The sequence below is a fragment of the Amblyomma maculatum genome, chromosome 1, assembly GCF_055883805.1.
Source record: "Amblyomma maculatum isolate TAMU_Amacu chromosome 1, ASM5588380v1, whole genome shotgun sequence".
Classification (NCBI taxonomy): Eukaryota; Metazoa; Arthropoda; class Arachnida; order Ixodida; family Ixodidae; genus Amblyomma; species Amblyomma maculatum.
This window is the reverse complement of record NC_139344.1, coordinates 418,294,975-418,312,680: the sequence shown is the minus strand read 5'-3', so window position 1 is coordinate 418,312,680 and position 17,706 is coordinate 418,294,975. Positions and strand designations below refer to the sequence as shown.

At 48.2% G+C, this 17,706-nt stretch overlaps 1 protein-coding gene across 1 annotated transcript in view; it reads left to right on the top strand.

Moving 5' to 3' along the window:
• Positions 1 to 13,117, top strand: part of LOC146209184 (blastula protease 10-like) — a gene marked incomplete in the record, with an annotated part of 36,156 nt that extends 23,039 nt beyond the window's left edge. The window contains 3 exon segments of the mRNA XM_084596869.1: positions 10,594 to 10,700; positions 11,911 to 12,032; positions 12,526 to 13,117. Coding sequence (XP_084452995.1) covers positions 10,594 to 10,700; positions 11,911 to 12,032; positions 12,526 to 12,655 — 359 coding nt within the window.
• Between the last annotated feature and the right edge of the window lie 4,589 nt (positions 13,118 to 17,706).

The window sequence follows — 17,706 nt, the reverse complement described above, 5'->3', positions numbered from 1 at the left end:
CAGGAGGTGGAGGAGATGAGGTCGGAACACCTGCGATTGAGTCATTCGTCGTGAACCAACATGTTTGGCTCTCCCTTTCCTGTGAGGGTTTACCCTTTCCCTGTGAACTGGAAAAACTATAAAAAGCAGCGGCCGACTCCGCTGAGATAGAGACTACTTTGACGCGCCGTTGGCACGACGCTAGACACCAGCTGTGTGAGAGTGTCTGTAATCTCTCCGGGTCAGCTTCACTGCCCGTTTCTTCCTGATGTTACAGTAAAGGTTGTTTCGTTAAAAGACGCCTCGTCTTTGCTGGCACCTTTGATGCCGTCCGCCGTCCACGGAGCCGCCAGGCCAACGCTACCGAGGGGCGCGCGACCCCCAGACGTAACAATTGGTGAACAGCGGTGGGACGACGACGACCAAGCCGTAACCATGGTTGGAGGGACGAGCCAGACGATAACGTCGTCCAACAATTGGTGAACAGCGGTGGGACGACGACGACCAAGCCGTAACCGTGGTTGGAGGGACGAGCCAGGCGATACCGTCGTCCAACAACTGGTGAACAGCGGAAAGCGGAGAGACGAGGACGACCAAGAAGTGACCGTGGTCGGTGAAACGAGACAGGCCTGACCGAGGTGCAACATCTGGTGGGAAGAGCGGAGATGTCCGAGGCGTGACCCGTGAATCAAAGCAGCTCAGCGGAAAGGCGGGAGCAGTGCAACGAGCCCTGTGTGATGACTGGTTGCCTGCAGCGGAACGACTGCGTTGGATTCTTGGCTGCGAGGTTTGGTGAGTGCGGGACTTTCTTCTACTGAGTTTTGCCAGGCTTTTGTTAAGTAGAGAACAGAGCTGGTAATTGTGTTGTCGTTGTTGCTGGGTTAAGTGCAGCAAGGCAATAGTGGGCAGTAGAGAAGGCAGCATTCGGAACAGCCATGGGTTTGGATTTGAAGTCGTTGCGCAAACCGAAATTGCTGGAGCTTGCGGAGGAGTTGGGTCTGAATTTGTCAGACAAACTCAGAAAATCAGAAGTGTTAAAGGCTATTCTTGCGTTGGAAGCTGAAGATGACGAGCTTTTGGAATGCCTTGAGATCATTGACGAACGTCAAGAAGAACGTCACGAGAAAGTGGAACGTGAACGCAGGGAACGTCACGAGAAAGAGATGCGTGAACGTAGGGAACGTTTCGAGAAAGAGGACGCTCGCGTAAGGAAACTGATGCAGCTGGAGATATCAGCACATAGAATGAGCGTGGAAAGGATTAAAGCTTGCAATGCCATTCAGTGTAACGGTTCAATACCGCGAGATGGTCCGCCACCGTTCCTCATTGCCGAGGATGTGGCCGAGTATTTGGCAGACTTCGGAAGTGTCTGCAGAAGTAAACGTTTCGAGCGAGATAGTTGGGCGCAGATGTTGGTAGCTCTTCTCTCCGCTGAAGCGTCGGAAGAAATCAAGCGATTGGTTGGCGACCGCTTGAAAAATTATGATGAACTAAAAGAGTCATTGCTGATACGATATCAGATAACGCCTCATGATCTTCGGAAAAGATATGAGAGCGAGAAAAAGTGTTACAAGTCGTACTTTGATTTGGCGTATCAGTTGAAAGACGCTGTAAGCGATTGGCTAAACAGTGCGGAAGTTCCGGAGCAAATCGAGCTTGCACCGGAGTGTGAGAAACAGCTTCGGGAAGCGGCTGAGCAATGTGACCGCAGTAGCGAGCCGACCGAGCCTCTAACAGAAGAGCATCGTGTTACTTTGGTCGAGCCACTAGCTGAGACGGTTAGCACAAGCTTAATCGGTGAGAAGTCCGAAGTGACGCCGTTAAGCGAGGTGAACTGCATGACAACCCAAGTAGCTGTAGGAGATACAGTTCCATCATATGAGTGTGGGGAACTGATAATAGCTGAACCGCCTCTCGAGTTAAATTCAGAAGCTGGTCTAGACCATGGCGGAGATGGAAATCAGCTAGAAAATGAGAAACTTTCAGTTTCCGAAATCAGCTGTGTCGTAGAGCAGGGCACGCAGAAAAACGAAGTGCCGATCAGGGAAACTGCGCAGCCCGCGAGTTGCGATCAGCCAGGGCAGACCGAAGAGGAGTGCGCGTCCGCTGTAGAGAGCGAGACTTGCGAAGGCGACAGCGAGCGACCAGAGCAGAGTCAGAATCGTTCGTGCCCTGATACCACGCTAGGTTGTATTCGCGAAAGCAACCGCAGTGCGAACGCGGACGTAGCAGACATGACCCTCACGCTATCCGAAGAGCTTGATCGTGCACCGGTTAGCGCTGAGCAATGCGGCTCATCGGAGGACCCGTGTAACGTGAGTGGCGAGCCAGAGGAAATGCCTAGCTTGAGGGCTGGCATAAGCGGTTGTTCGGATTTGACTGAAAGTGAGTCATGCGATGCAGCCGCGGCGCCGCCAGAGGAAATGCCTAGCTTGGGGGCTGGCATGAGCGGTTGTTCGGACTTGACTGAAAGTGAGTCATGCGCTGCTGGCCGCGATGCAGACGCGGCGCCGCACTTTGACTACTTTGACCACTCAGACGACACCGGTGTCCTACTAGCTCCGGTTACCGCGAGAACGTTGACCGCTACCTTGCCGGAGCTCGCGCCGAAAGAAAGTGGGACTAGAGTATTCAAGTCCTGCCACCGAAAAACGCGGAAAGGCAGGCGCGAGAAAGAATGCTGCCATCGTAAGAAGAGCAAACTCAAACGATTGCAGAAAGAAAGCAGAAGGCTAGTATTCCAGTGCTGCCGACGAAAAACGCGGAAGGGCAGGCGCGAGAAAGAATGCTACCATCGTAAGGAGAGCGAACTCATACGGCTGCGAAAAGAAAGCAGAAAGCATGTGTTCCAGTGCTGCCGCAGAAAAACGCGGAAAGGCAGGCGCGAGAAAAAATGCTGCCATCGTAAGGAGAGCAAACTCAAACGGTTGCAAAAAGAAAGCAGAAAGCCTGTGTTTCAGTGCTGCCGTAAAAAGAAACGGAAAGGCAGGCGCGAGAAGGAATGGAGCAAATTGAGGCTATCCCGAAAAAGAAAGAAACTATCCCAAAGGCACAAATTCACCCGTGCCCAGAAATCGCGTGACTGGTGCGCCAAGCGTAAAGAGAGGGATAGGTTGTTTAGCAAAGCTAGTGACTTATGCTCATGCGTTTCTTTGCACAGAAACAGGAAGGTACGGTTGTTCCGAGAAACGGACAGCCGAAGCTTTAGTGAAAAGGGTGATCTCAACGGTAATGCCGATGGCTTAAATCGGAGCCGCTAACGTGAGAAGAAGCCTGTATTCACTAGTTGGTGTTTTTCTTCCTGACATAGTATTTTGAACAGATTGAATTGCATTATTTTTGTTTGAGAATTGTGTTTTTGAAAATGCAATTTTCAAATTTGTGGACGCGTTCCAAGTGCTGCTGAGCTGCCCTTTAATGTAGATGGGGGCATAAGAGGGAAATAGTCTGGCAAAACTTAGTGAAGTTTGTGCCGTGCTTGCTGGCTGACCGGTTGAGTTTTTAGCGTGGTTGTGACGTTGTGGGTTATCAGCAAACTCTCCTGAAGACAAGTTGCAGAGTGCCTTGGAAACCCGGACTTGCCAAGGACTTCTTCAGGCTGACTGGCTCAAGAGAAGCTGAGTCGGACGACCCCGACTAGCAGCAACATCCCGATCCCTCCGGACAGCGGATGCAGTCCCCTGCCCTTCGGGATCTCCCTTCCCCGGCGGGGCAGTCTGTTACGTTTCTCCACCGAGAAGTGGGACAGCTGACGCGGCCACCGCATAGCAACAGGCAGAACCGCGAGCGGATCGGCCATTTCGACGCCGTTCATCGGCCGCGCAACGCTTCCTCCCGCCGACAAGTCTCAGCGTGTTCCTGCCACGCGCCAAATGTGTGTGCGTGCGTGTGTGTGCACAAGCTGGCCAAGCCTGGAGATCGAGGGAAAGTGCGTCGCCCTCTCCTGTCTGCAGGAGGTGGAGGAGATGAGGTCGGAACACCTGCGATTGAGTCATTCGTCGTGAACCAACATGTTTGGCTCTCCCTTTCCTGTGAGGGTTTACCCTTTCCCTGTGAACTGGAAAAACTATAAAAAGCAGCGGCCGACTCCGCTGAGATAGAGACTACTTTGACGCGCCGTTGGCACGACGCTAGACACCAGCTGTGTGAGAGTGTCTGTAATCTCTCCGGGTCAGCTTCACTGCCCGTTTCTTCCTGATGTTACAGTAAAGGTTGTTTCGTTAAAAGACGCCTCGTCTTTGCTGGCACCTTTGATGCCGTCCGCCGTCCACGGAGCCGCCAGGCCAACGCCACCGAGGGGTGCACACGCCCAAACGCAACACCCCAGAAATGGGTTCATCAGTTACAACGCCTTTGGCCAGCACTGCTACATACTATTCGTCGCCTGTCCAACCGGCACGGCGGTGCGCGGCAGCATGCCTGCCGTGCGATGGCCAAAGCAGCGGCGGTCGGAAAAATCCTCTATGGCACACCGGTCCTCCAACTGTCGAAGACTGACTTCGCTAAGGTCGAACGCCTTCATCGCGCAACACTACGCACTATTACCGGTCTACCTAAGCACACTCCTATAGCCGAACTTGAGCGTTTGGCCGCTCTTCCACCTCTCACTACCATCGTTACCGAGTCACAGACGCGTCATCGAATACGTCTAGAGAACACTGTCCAGGGGCGTCGCCTGCTGGCCTGGGATGAACAGCGTAACGACAAAACACCAGCCCTATATGCATCACTTCCCCCTTGGGAGATGCCAGTAGTCACACGCGTCCATCGCCGACCTATAAACCGCGATTTTGTCATTCCCCGGGAGCTCCTAGCTGCCCATCACCGACAAGAGCGAATCCCTGATACGACTGACATATACACCGACGCATCCATTACAAGCGAATTCGCATCTATGGCCTGGGTATGCGATGACAACCCTTCCCTTTCAGGCGCTTATGCCTGCCATCTACCTCAGAGTACCCCTCTTCACGCTGAACTCCTCGCGATTTGGGGAGCCTTGTCAGGAGTGCCTTGCACCGGAACTGGGTCACTACGTATTCTTACTGATTCCTTTGAAGCTTACAAGGAAATCGCTACTCCGGGTTCACAAGATGCAACAGCTACGGCTATACAGCGCCTCCTTAAACGCCACCAACTCGCGACCAGAACTGTCGCTATTCACTGGACCCCAGGTCACTCGGACGAATCAGGGGGCAATGCGGCGGCACACGCCGCGGCTGCCTTGGCAGGTGGGATGTCCACATTTACTTCCCCACCCCCCTTGCTTCATCCTTATTCGACCTTGGGCGGGCAACTCACCCCTTCTCTTGCCCTTATGCACTATACTCGGACCAGTCTTCGTAGCCTCAGTCAGCATCGCATGCAGGTGGCCACACCAGACCCACCTTTTACGAGAAGAACCCACCTCACCCGAAGTCAAGAAGTCTTTTTGAATCAGCTCATCGCCCATGCGGCTTACACGCCACGTATTATGGCCCGCTGGCGTCAGTATAAGGAGAAAATGATTACGTGCCCCCACTGTACGACTCTAACCTGCGGCGGCATATCTCATTTACTTTGGGAATGCCCTGCTTTTTCTACTGGACGCCCCGAGATCGAACCCTACCGCCTGAACTACCGTTCCCTTCTAGAAACTGATGCAAACACACAGATGATATTTGCCAAGTATGGCTCGCTTAGTGGCCTGGTTAGAGCAATGTGATTCGAGTGACGACCTAAACAATGAAGATTCTGTCTACTCCCCTTTATCCCCATCCATGGCCATGAGCCTTCCAATTCAATAAAGGACATTCAATCAATCAATCGGTTAAAGCGTCCGCGGAGAATTATGACAGAGACTGCGCCTTTTCTTTCCTGCAAAACAATTTGAAACGCCGCTGATGCCTGTTTTACTTCATCTGCTTTTGTATGCTGTAGGGCGGCATTCGGGGAAGCGCCAAACAAGGCTCCGCACGAACGCCTGAATCGGTCACCCGGCGTGGTCAGCTTCGTAAATGAGTTGATTGGTTGGTTGGTTGCACAACTTTTATTTCCATCGGAAATGGGCGTCCTCTTCCCGCCCTCGGTACGCGTGCCGGGGAAGACGGGAGTCGTGCGCCCACGGATTAGAGGCTGGCAGGTAGCCCTGGCTTGTTGCGGCCTCTTCCGCCAGATGGACCGTGAAGTGCTGATTGATTTATAGGAATTGAAAGGCGCAGTAACTGTCTCGCTTGTTTTCAGTGGACACCTCAACCGCACCGTAAGGGAAGGGAGGAAGGTGGGAGTGAAACTGGAAAGAGAGAAAGAGGAGCCGTAGTGGAGGGCTACGGAGTAATTTCGACCACCTGGGGATCTTTAACGTGCACTGACATCGCACAGCACACGGACGCCTCTTCGTTTCGCCTCCATCGAAACGCAGCCGCCGAGGTCGGTTTCGAACCCGGGTACTCCGGCACAGTAGTCGGGCGTTTTACCACTGCACCACCCCGGCGGGGCGACCGTGCGGTGCTGGATCGCAGGGATCGCAGGGTACACGCTTCGCAGCAGGGTATCCCAGGCTTCTCTACTTGTAAAATTAACGCGGTAGAGTTAAGGGCCCCGCGTCGCAGAAAAGTCGGTGTCGTCGTAGGCGGCCGCCGTCCCGTGTCGTCCGGCGTTGGCCGTGAGCGAAAAATCCCAGAAACATTAATAAATAAAAACGAGTAGGAAAAAAAGCCGACCTGAGGAATTCAACGTGGGCTTCCTGGGGGCGAGACGGGCATGCTAACCACTCCACCACGACAGCTAGATGGTTGAAATGGACAAAGGCGCGTCTATTGATTGCGGTGTTTTCTCAGAAATGTCCCTTAGAGAAGTGTATTGTGGCGTATAATAATAATTACGAGCATGTAAATTACAGAATTACAGAACACGCAGTTAAGCGAATGGCGAATTACTTTTCCGCTGTACTTCCTCTTGGCTTGGTGTGCACGTAGTGCCATCATGAGTGTGGCGCACGGAATAAGATAAACAGGGCATGGCCTCCAAGATCACCCCCGAGCGCGTGCGCGCGGAGGTGATCTCGGACGCCATGACTAAACTATCCATGATTTCGGCAGCACATGAATAGGACGTATTTTGACCCCCTGGGCTCTACACGTTTGACAAACTCCATGATTTCACTGCAGGTCACTGCCGCTTGCGGCGGGGAGGAAGGAGGGGGGGGGGGGGAGGCTAGCCAGCTACGGCTGTTGTTGTTGTTGTCCAAATAACTTATGACACATACCCACAGAGGGGGATCGGCCAAGAATTGGGTAGCAAAGAATTTTTTTTAATATACTTGCATAAAAAAATGATTTGAGGGGTAGAGCAAAGGAAACAAAACGGGAAATAAGTGAAATATAAAATGAAAAGTGGTAACACTCACGGGAGATTGACACTACAATTGTAGAACAAGTGATGTTTAAATATTTAGCAAGGCAAACGATTTGAGTCCAGTAAAAAATTTTGCATGGCGGTAAACACAGATCTGTGACTGTACCCAAGGATGGTGGCGCCAAATGATAACAATGTCGGGCTGCTTAAACTAAGGCCAAGCTGTTGCAATGGGCTTTCCATCAACTGTTTTCTCAGCGTAGTAAAGCGGCGGCAAAACAATAAAAAGTGATCTAATGTTTCTTGTTCACCGCAAAATGCGCAGACGGGAGGCAGTGCCAAACCAGACCTGTAAAGATAGACATTTAAAGGTGGGATACGGCATCGCAGCCTTGTTAGTGAAATCTCAAGTTGCCGTGAATGACATAATTTTCTATTCCAAGAATAATTTAGATGCAGGTAGTCATCAGATCTTAAAAGATGTCCATTTTTTATATTTAATAGGACGTTTCTTTGAAACCTCGCTGCGGTGATGTACGCGGTCGCCGGAAGGATAGATAATACGGGGCCATTAAGGGACTCTTTTGCCAAATTGTCAGCATATTCATTTAAAGTCACATTGCTGTGGCCTGGGACCCATACCATATGTACAATTTTCAAATGTCTAGGGATCAGGGAGACAAAGGTTTTTACTATTGCAGAATCCACCGACGAAGAGAGAGATGAACACAAGGATAGAGAGTCGGAAATTACTGCCACTTTAGAAAAAGAGGAGTCTAATTTCCGCAAAGCGAGTACCACCGCCAGAAACTCGGCCTCAAAAATTGGGGTGAAGTCCGGAAGCCGTACAGAAAAAGACCAGTCTAAATGTGGACAACATATACCCACACCCGCCTTTTCATTACTTTGAGATGCGTCAGTAGCTACATCTAAACTATCAGAAAGACTTTTTAAATGATCTTCTAATAATCCGTTTAGAATAACGGCTGTTGAGACTTGTGTCTTTCTCTTCCTCTTCTTTTTCTTTTTCAGCTTTTTGCTCATCTGTCCGCATCAAGGCAGCGGAAATGGCTCAGCTACAGAGCCAGTAGCAGGCCCATGCATTTTCTTATCCTTCTTCCTTCAGTCACAGCAAAAACAACAATAATTACTTGCGCCAGCCATTAAGAGCTCTTCTTAGTGTTATTTGCTTGAGCAGGAATAGTGGGCGCACCACAAAGAACAAAACAAAAAACTAGCTGTGGTATAGCTTGTGGTTAAACCTGGAGTTACGCGAGAACAGTTTGTATGGCTACTCAATTAGGTTCGGCTTGAAAGTAGAGACATGGCTTTTGCGCATAGTAGTGAGCTCTATTGTTCCAGCTTTATTTATGCCATAGAGGAAGCACTTCACGTATGAGCCCCCATGCCTCTCGTCGTTGACCATTCTCATTCGAGTGTAAAAGACTTCCAGTGGTATGACATCATCTCTACGTCAAACTCTTGGGTATACCGCCGTCACAACGTTCGAACGGACCTTCTGTCCTGGCAACTCGCCGTTTTCGTTCGCCTTTACCCTACCAATTTCGCAGTTATCTGTATTATTCTTATTTTTTCCCTCTTCTTTTTCTTCTTCTCATGGACAGGCACAGACAGGTACGGCGAAATGGCGAGACTGTGGCCAATGTAGCTCTAGCTGCAAAAGACGAGTGCAACCACAGAGAGGAGGCTCGTTGTAAGCACTGAAACGTGCTGCCAATCAGTTAGTTCCACCGTCCGTAATTTAGTCATTATCTACATAGATGATGAAAATCGTTCATCAAGTGCTTTGACTGGAGCTTCGAACAGTTACCTTCGCATCTAGGGCGCGGAGCAGAATATTTCTGCTTGGTCTTCGTTTATTGTTTTTGACTTCGTGCCTGAGATTCATAGCATAAACTTACATCCTAACTTCAGGCAAGCTCTCGAAATTGGTACATGGGCTTCTCGTTTGTACTACCGCCGTCATACGCTGAGCATCAAAAAGCAAAACTAGGAATGTTTGGTGCACACCAGTAATTTGCTATAGCACCAAAATCTCTTCAGTGTGGAGTAAGGAAGAACGTTGCACATCTGCAGCGATAAGGAAGAAAATAAAAGAAAGCCATTAGTGTTATATATCCGCTCGCCATTTGACACGAGGCCTCAGTTTTCTCCTAATTGCATCATCATCATCATCATCGGCCTGATTATACCCACTGCAGGGCGAAGGCCTCTCCCATATTTCTCCACTTAACCCTGTTCTGTGCTAGCTGCATCCACTTGACCCCTGCGAACTTCTTAATCTCATCCGTCCACCTAACTTTCTGCCGCCCCCTGCTACGCTTTCCTTCCCTTGGAATCTAGTTTGTTACCCTCAGCAACCATCGGTGAAGCTGTGTTCGAACAGTTGCTAATGTCTAGGGAAGCGGACCTTGAGGTCATCAATATCAGTTACATTTACCTCTAAATGTAGCTATTGAGATATGTATATAAGGGGGCGAACAGCGAGTCATCTCGCAACGCAGTGAGACACGTAAATGTTAAAAGAGGTAACAGACGCAAGCAAGACAGTGTTGTGCGTATTTTAGTAATGCAATAAAATAATTGCTTTGGAACAAACAAAGCAACACGTAAACAAGCCTATAAAGAGTACAGAACCTGACCGCCGCATTAATGTTCACTCCTGGTATTAATCCTGATGATCACGAATAACTTATATTGGGAATTGGAAAAAATTATGTATAGCCTGCGAAAAACGCAACATCTTCCTTCCTTATGTCAGGATGTCAGGCTTTCGAGACTGATAGAATATTTGTTAGAAAGGTTCAGCAGCGAGCTATATTTTTCTGTAATTAGACGAGCAGCCTGATTTTGTATCTCTTCTATCATCTTGACAAAGTAGACTTGATGTATATTTCTAATATTCGTGTCTAGCGACTACTGTTTATTGCGATTCATATGTAACTTCCATCTTCCGCATAGCGGAACCGAAATATTTAGAAACGTTTACCGAAAATATGACAGTGTGCTATGATGATGTGCTATGACCAGTTTAGATGACTCGTTTTTCGACCCCTGTGTCGAAGAGATCCCTTTTTTAGAAAGTACCAAGAAAAAGATTAGCGACTCAAGTTTACCGCCTTGCAGTGATTTCATCCGTGGTAAAGGTGTTTCAATTAAATTACATATTTTTAGAAATTACAAGAAAATTTAAAGCAAGCTATCTGCATGTCGAATAAAGCTTTTTGAAATCAACGTTTATCTCGTGGTGTGCTGCAGCTCGACCCAACTGTGGCGGCCGTGTGATCCGTGAGAAGACGATCGTATCTCCCGGATACCCGAGAGGCCAGAGGCCGCAGGACGGCGTCTGTGTCTGGTGGATACAGGTACAATCCCTTTCTAACAGCCTTCCCTTGTGCTCATTTACACGAGCGCCTTAAGCGCTGCAGTGACAAACAAGCATGACAGCCTGTTGCATTATCCAGACTGGGACCGCAACTATTTTGTAGCTGGAATTCGTTGTGCGTGGAGAATTATAGTAAGGAATTTCCCAATTTTTACCCCCACCCGTGTAAATGAATAATGAGAGTGGAGGAGCGTGATGAGGCACATCATGGTGCCTCATCACGAGCACCATGATGTGCCCGGCGTCACTTAAACACTTTGACAGTGCCTTCTCCGGGGTGTGTCGGCACTGTGGAGAAATGTCCTCGGATCTCTTCCACATGGTGTGGGCGCACCACTCCGACCCTGCCCTTACACCTAACCCAAACCCTACCCGAGAGGACAGGGAGGCGACCCTACTCGCCTGCTACGACCTGAAAGCCCAAAAGGCGTTGGTCAAACGAGCAATGGCCGAAGCGCAAGCCACTGAGGTCCCGTACTAGGGACTGCACCTAGTGTTTTTGAGGGGAAGGGCACAAAGCCTGACCTCAGAGCAACCTCTTGTAACTCGCTCTATTCAATAACGTTTTCACCACCACCACCATGTGCTGTGAGATGTGAGCGCAGGTTAAATATCCCCAGGTGGCCGAAGTTACTCTGCAGCCCTCCACTTGGCACCCCTGTATCTTTCCGCTTTCGCTCCCAACTTCCTCTCTTCCCTTAGGGCGCGGTCAGGTGTCACGAAGCAAGTGCGACAGATACTGCGCCTTCCCATTCCTGCGAACCCATTATTATTATTATTATTATTATTATTATTATTATTATTATTATTATTATTATTATTATTATTATTATTATTATTATTATTATTATTATTATTATTATTATTATTATTATTATTATTATTATTATTATTATTATTATTATTATTATTATTATTATTATTATTATTATTATTATTATTGTCATTAGCATTCGTGACAGTAGTCTCTCGCTATTATCTCTTTGCAAGGTCTGTCTTGCTGCAGCCGTTCTGAAACCCTGACGATTTGCAAGCAGCTTAATCGTTTCCCGTGGCAGCTACATTCTCACTCAGTTGTCGCTAAGGTTGTTAAACCCAAAGAGCAGCTGAGCACGCTTGTGCCAGTAGTGAGATTAGGAACGTGTTAGCCGCTCTAGTTTGCATCATCCTGACACGCAACTTCATTGCAGGCTCCAGCCAACATGAAAGTACAGCTCACGTTCCGAGCCTTCGACCTGTACGGCCGGATTCGCAGGTTCTGCATCTACGACCGGTTCGAAATCAGACTTCAGTCACTGTATATGGGACAGACGTGAGTACGCGCCAATGTCATGGCCGCTTTCATCCTACCGCGTGACGAACGGGCAGCCTTCGACGAAAGAGCTCGCCCACGATTAACAAATTTTTAAACCGTCTGGTGCACGCGGATCTTCAGGAGTCAAATAATTCAACAACTGACACTATGCCCCCTCTGGGAGTTCGCAAACCACCACGACATGTGAGTTGCTAACAGTTGTGAAGGAATCCTCCTCCTAATAGAACGCGTTCACGACAATGAGACCCATCAGTTTAGGCAAGAATTTAATGGCTTTGCTCGGAAGTATTATTGCGGGGCACTAATAGCTGCTTCGAGAAAACGTGATAAACCATTGCATACTACATGCGTGCCAACTAGTTACGCAGCGATGGGATGACATAAGCGAAATGACTGCAATAAACAGACAACAGCGCTGCCACTAGTAGAAGGAATTGCTTTAGCAGAACACTTCTCATTAGGTTTCGCTAATCCTCTTTTACTCACGCAGATTCTGCAGCGATGAAATCAAGCCTGGTAATGTGGTCACTTCCGAGGGGCGCGACGTCATCATCGAGTACCGGCCATACGCAAGGTTCAAGCGTGGTTTCGCTGCTGAAGTCAAATTTGTTCCAGCTTAGAATAACTAAGACGTTGTATTTCTTACGAATATATATTTGACATTTCTGCGCTACCTGTTTACCTGAATCTGGAATTGTGAACAAATTACGGCAAAGTGGGCTTGAGGGATTTAATAATAAATCCGTCAAAATGCATCTACTGCACTTATTTTTTGTTCAAAAGAGCGTTATGGCCTCAGTATACCGTGCTTACAGCGAGCGCTCACGCAATGAAAAACAAAAAAACGGTAATGCGAATCATTTTTACAATTACCTTTACTTCAGCGCCATCTGGCGATGTTTCCGAAAAACTCGGTATGGCCGTGCGGCCGTCCTCTGGTGCAATTTCGTTTCATACTTTCGAAAGGTCAACGCATACATCGCCCTGGAAAGAAGCATACTTTTCTCGCGAAATACCTGAAAAATAAAAATGCGACATGTATGCGGAACAGTTAATAAAGTAATATTTCGGAGATCAAGAAATACTTTCAAATCTTGTGTAAATTATTTAGATCATACATGCTTTAGCACACACTCCACACTGGTACTTTAGGGTTTAAATCCCGTTTACACACAGAGAGTAAGTCCATCCTCTATGCAATTACTTATTCTTCCAGCTATCACAAGCCATCTTAAACCCGCTCCCACGCATTTACGTCCGTTCCCACGCATTCACGTCCATAAATACATCAGCAGTGTTTCAAACTAGCAGTCTAGCTAAGCGACGCATGTCCGCTCACTCATGGGGGAGCCCGCGGGGCAAGTAAAGCGTGCCGCGAAGTCGGTCGTGTGTCTCAGCGGTGCGTTGATGCTATCCGCGGGATTTAAACCTTTCGGAAGTTGAACGTGACACATGTAGATTGCCCACTTGAGGTAAAATAGCCGACCCTCCGAAATCGGTGTATTCGCGGCGAGCAGTCCCTCTCGGCTCCATTTGATCGCATCCAGAGCTTCTACTACAGTGTCAAGCGCTGCAGCCCACTCCGCCAGACCCCGGCCGTCGACTTCGTTCAGGGAAGTGCCGATACCAGGGTTTCTATCCCTGTTGGTGTAGCGGAAGCAGTTCTGCAAGTCTAGAATGTTTTGCTTAGTCTTATTGGACCACAGATCGCTTCTCCCAAACAGCACCGACCAAATCTCCTTGGCCATGAAGGCCGCGACGACTGGCAAGTCCATGGGGCGCGTGTATTTCTTCCACAGCCTGAGATCTGCGTAGGCTGCAGCGTATACGACAATCTTGAGACCTTGTCGCCTGACATAAGGCGATGCCAAATCACTTTTAACTTCCTGCAGCCTGCGCGCAGTTCGAAAGCAGGTGATGTCGAAGTCGACTGAGCGCGAGAGCAGCAAGTTCCACGGAAATGAGGAAGTCATTCGTGGCGGCGGTCGATTGATGACGCCGCTCACATCAGGTAGCTCGAGTGAAAACTGGCTCACGAGGTTAATTGCGGAACTAACATCTGGATCGGTAGAAAACAGAGACCGAGATGATATCTTAGCTTCAACTGCCTGACTTATTCTGGCGAAGGCATGCTTTAAGTAGCCGGGAGTTCCACCACCGCTCACGACCTGTGCACGAAATGCTTCCTCCATGGTGGACACTTTCCAAGTGTTAGCTAAACACTGACGCTTGTCTCTCATTTGGTTGTATAAGCTATCGTGCTCATTGTAAGTGTAGAGCTCGGTAACAGTGTGCTGGATGACGTAAAGGCTTCCAATAGTAATGTTTAGGGCAAACTTCCCGACCACATTGTCGATTTTACCATCTTTTTTCCGCTTCAAGACTCTAGCATTCGGAAATATTGGTCGGATCAAATCCCTCAGAATGGCACGCCATGCCTCTTCATCCAGGCCAAAGAAGGGTATGTCATCCAGGCTTGCTTGTTCTGCGCCCTCATCTTGAGCGTAATCAGGAGGGGGTAATTCAAGATTTTCAAAACGGGCAATTGTTTCCTTAACTTGAAATCCATTGTTTAGCGCTTTCAAAATCGCAGTTAGGCATTCTTTGCACGCAGTCACTCTTTCCTTCGCCGAAACTCCTCGCCACCTCAACGTTAGCGCAGATACATTATGCGATACATCCACCTTATTGTCTCTCATGGACACTGCTACAGGTGCACTGAACCTAAACTCCATAACGGCCATGAACTGAAACAGTCTCGTGAGATTCCGCAAAGGCACGTCGGAGCGAGAAAGGTTGGCTGCAGCAAGGACAGCCTTCGTGTACTCGGGCAACGCAGACTGAACGCTCCAGTCCTGCCTGGCGCAGCTCTGACCGAGTTTCCAAAGTGTCAGCCCTATAGAAGTATTAGCTGCGTCTGGTAGGTTCTCGATGATGCTCCAGTGAATCTTCAACTCTTCATCCAAAGCGAATGGAGCTGACCAGGGTGCGGAGTCGTGGGACTTAGCCACGCATACGTGGTCGTAAAAACTCGAACAGGGATCGACACTGGCGTTGAGCTCCTCCAGCAGCAACCTCGCTTCGTCGGGACAACAGAACTCAGCAAAACCCACCATTTGCTCGTCGCGTCGATTGTATAACCCACCGCCGATTAGGAGCACTATGGCGATGAGACCGCTGCCCAGCACAGCCCCGATGATAAACGTGTCGGTGCGTTTCTTAATGTCGTCTTTGGGTTTGGTAGCAACAGCGGTCTGCGGCCCAGTCCCAGCAGCGCTCATGCCAGCAACTTCTTCGCAGACTGTCCGGCACGCGCTTTGACCACGTGGAAAGAATCCTGTTGCCGATAGGGATGGCAAGGCAAGGCTCATGGGGCTTTGCGTATTCAAATGTACAGGATCCTTTCTCGCTGGCAAAGAACAGCCAAACAATCTATTGTGCGTATTGCTGAAGCAAGATTGTCCAGTTGACAGTGGAAACGTTGAAATAGCGAATATTTATCGCAATGGGAAACTCCAGTCAAGAACACACGATGAGAAGAAAGTAGCCTCCGATGTGGCACATGAGAGCATAAATTATTTCTGCGAATTTTTTGCACACTAATATTGACATTGCATCTAGTCTCAGCTTTTGACGCCCACAAGCAACAAGAATGATGCTTATATTCCGATACGAGTTAATAGCCAGTAAATCCGATCATCAATGTGGTCATAGTGGAGATTTGACAAAAACAGTCATGGCCAGTTACATCTCAAAGGGCTAAGCACCGAGGCTAATTTCAAGTATATCACCGTATCATTGCATGCCGCTCTTAAAACTCTGCGTAGGTACCTGAACTAGGTGCTTATGTGACTAATGTGGTCTGTTTCCATCTGTAATGCGAAATCGGCACTTAAAAGCAAAAGAGGAACTACATTTATTGTTTACCAAATATCCCGTTGGGATGGCGAAGAACCAGCAGTGATGAAGTGCAGTCTTAAGGTGTTACCTGCCGCAAAAAGCAAAGGCATCAACTTTTCATTATGAGTAAAAATTTAAATTTTAAAATTAAGATTACTCATTAAAAATGAGTAAGCCTCGCTGTTGGGGTTGGCAATATAAAAACTACTCTTCTCTGCTTGTTACGTCGTGCGGGATAAAATAATCATTTACACGGAACAAGAGTTCAGGATAACTGTCGCCGAACACTGTCCTTGTATTAGTTGCGAATGGGTAATTTTCGGAGCCTTTAGAACCATGCTTGTCCTTTACTTGCCCACCTTTAGCCAGTGGAATGTCAAAACGGCTACACAAGGTCTGCCAAGTGCCACACCCTCAGCCGACTCAGCCTGCCGACATAACGCCATCATGATTGGACACAAAACCTTAACCAAGCGAAATACCACGAAAGAAAATATTTTAATTCCATCTGCATAAAAAGTGAAGTTACTTATTTCTGCTGATATGTTCGTTTTCTTATATGCGAAGTTTGCGATGGTCCTATACGTTTCGCACGCGTTCAGACTATAAATTCCAGGAGTATATAACTGAACTCTAAAATCTGGTATATATTGTACCTTTAAACCCCCTGCAATGTTAGTATCCATGGGACAGTTCACGGAAGCGTGCTGTTGGCGCCGCTATTTTCGCGGGCAGAATTCTTGACACACATCCACTTACACAATCAATATTTCGGTTGCTGGGTCCCGTAGGTTCGAAACTCATCTGGGGAGAAGCAACGCCCATAATTCTCTTCAAAGCAAAGGTACGCAAAAACAGAGAAATACATAATAATAGAAATTCAGAGAGGTTAACTAGGTGATGCCCAGTTGGCTACCCTACGCGTGGAGAAGGGTGAAAAGGCAGCAAATTGAAAGAAAGATTGTCAATCAAATCAAAATTTACGTGTTCATGCTTAGTCCGTTATGGTAAAAGGACTTAGGGCGCGCAGTTAATGTCTAAGTATCCACATCTGAGCTAGCGAGATGACATAAAAGGACATAGTGGAGTTAAGGTACTAATTTCTTTTCATCTTTTTCCGCTAAACTCGATCGTCGTTTCTTCTTCACCGGATTAATACCCGCTACGGCCTTTTTTTTTCTCAGCTGATATGCTGGAAATTAATCCTCTGTCGACAGATTGTAGAGTTCGAGTTCGGCGAATTTTATAAACTGCTGGTCGATTTCTCAAAGGCCCTGCCGGCGACCGTCGGTAAATAACCTGTAACACTGCGCCGATATTGAGTTATCGGTCCTGCTAATGTTGTTCTCGGCTTACTGCGGTAACACTGCCACACAAAACGAGTTGCCTAAACGATGGCTGGTCGCCGGCACTGCTGTAAGGTTAGAGTCATGTCATGCTAATGCGTAAAAAATTACGGGCACACTTTGTATTTAGTTTTGTCTTTTTTGCTCACAGCCTGCCTGTCGATGATGTTACCGGTAAGCTCAGACACCGCTTCTTGAAAATTGATGCATCCCAGTGCGCGTTCAGCGGAACGCGCTGTTTGCTTTTGATGCAACACCGGGGGACACCTCCGCCATTAAAGGGTATGGAGGAATAGCATTTCACACACGCTAGGCTTTATCACTTTTCATATTTTTTTTTTATTTTCTTTATTCTCTTATTTTTTATACACCGATACTTAGCATCATCAAGAATTGGCTTTGCATTCTGTGAATTCTGGCAACTT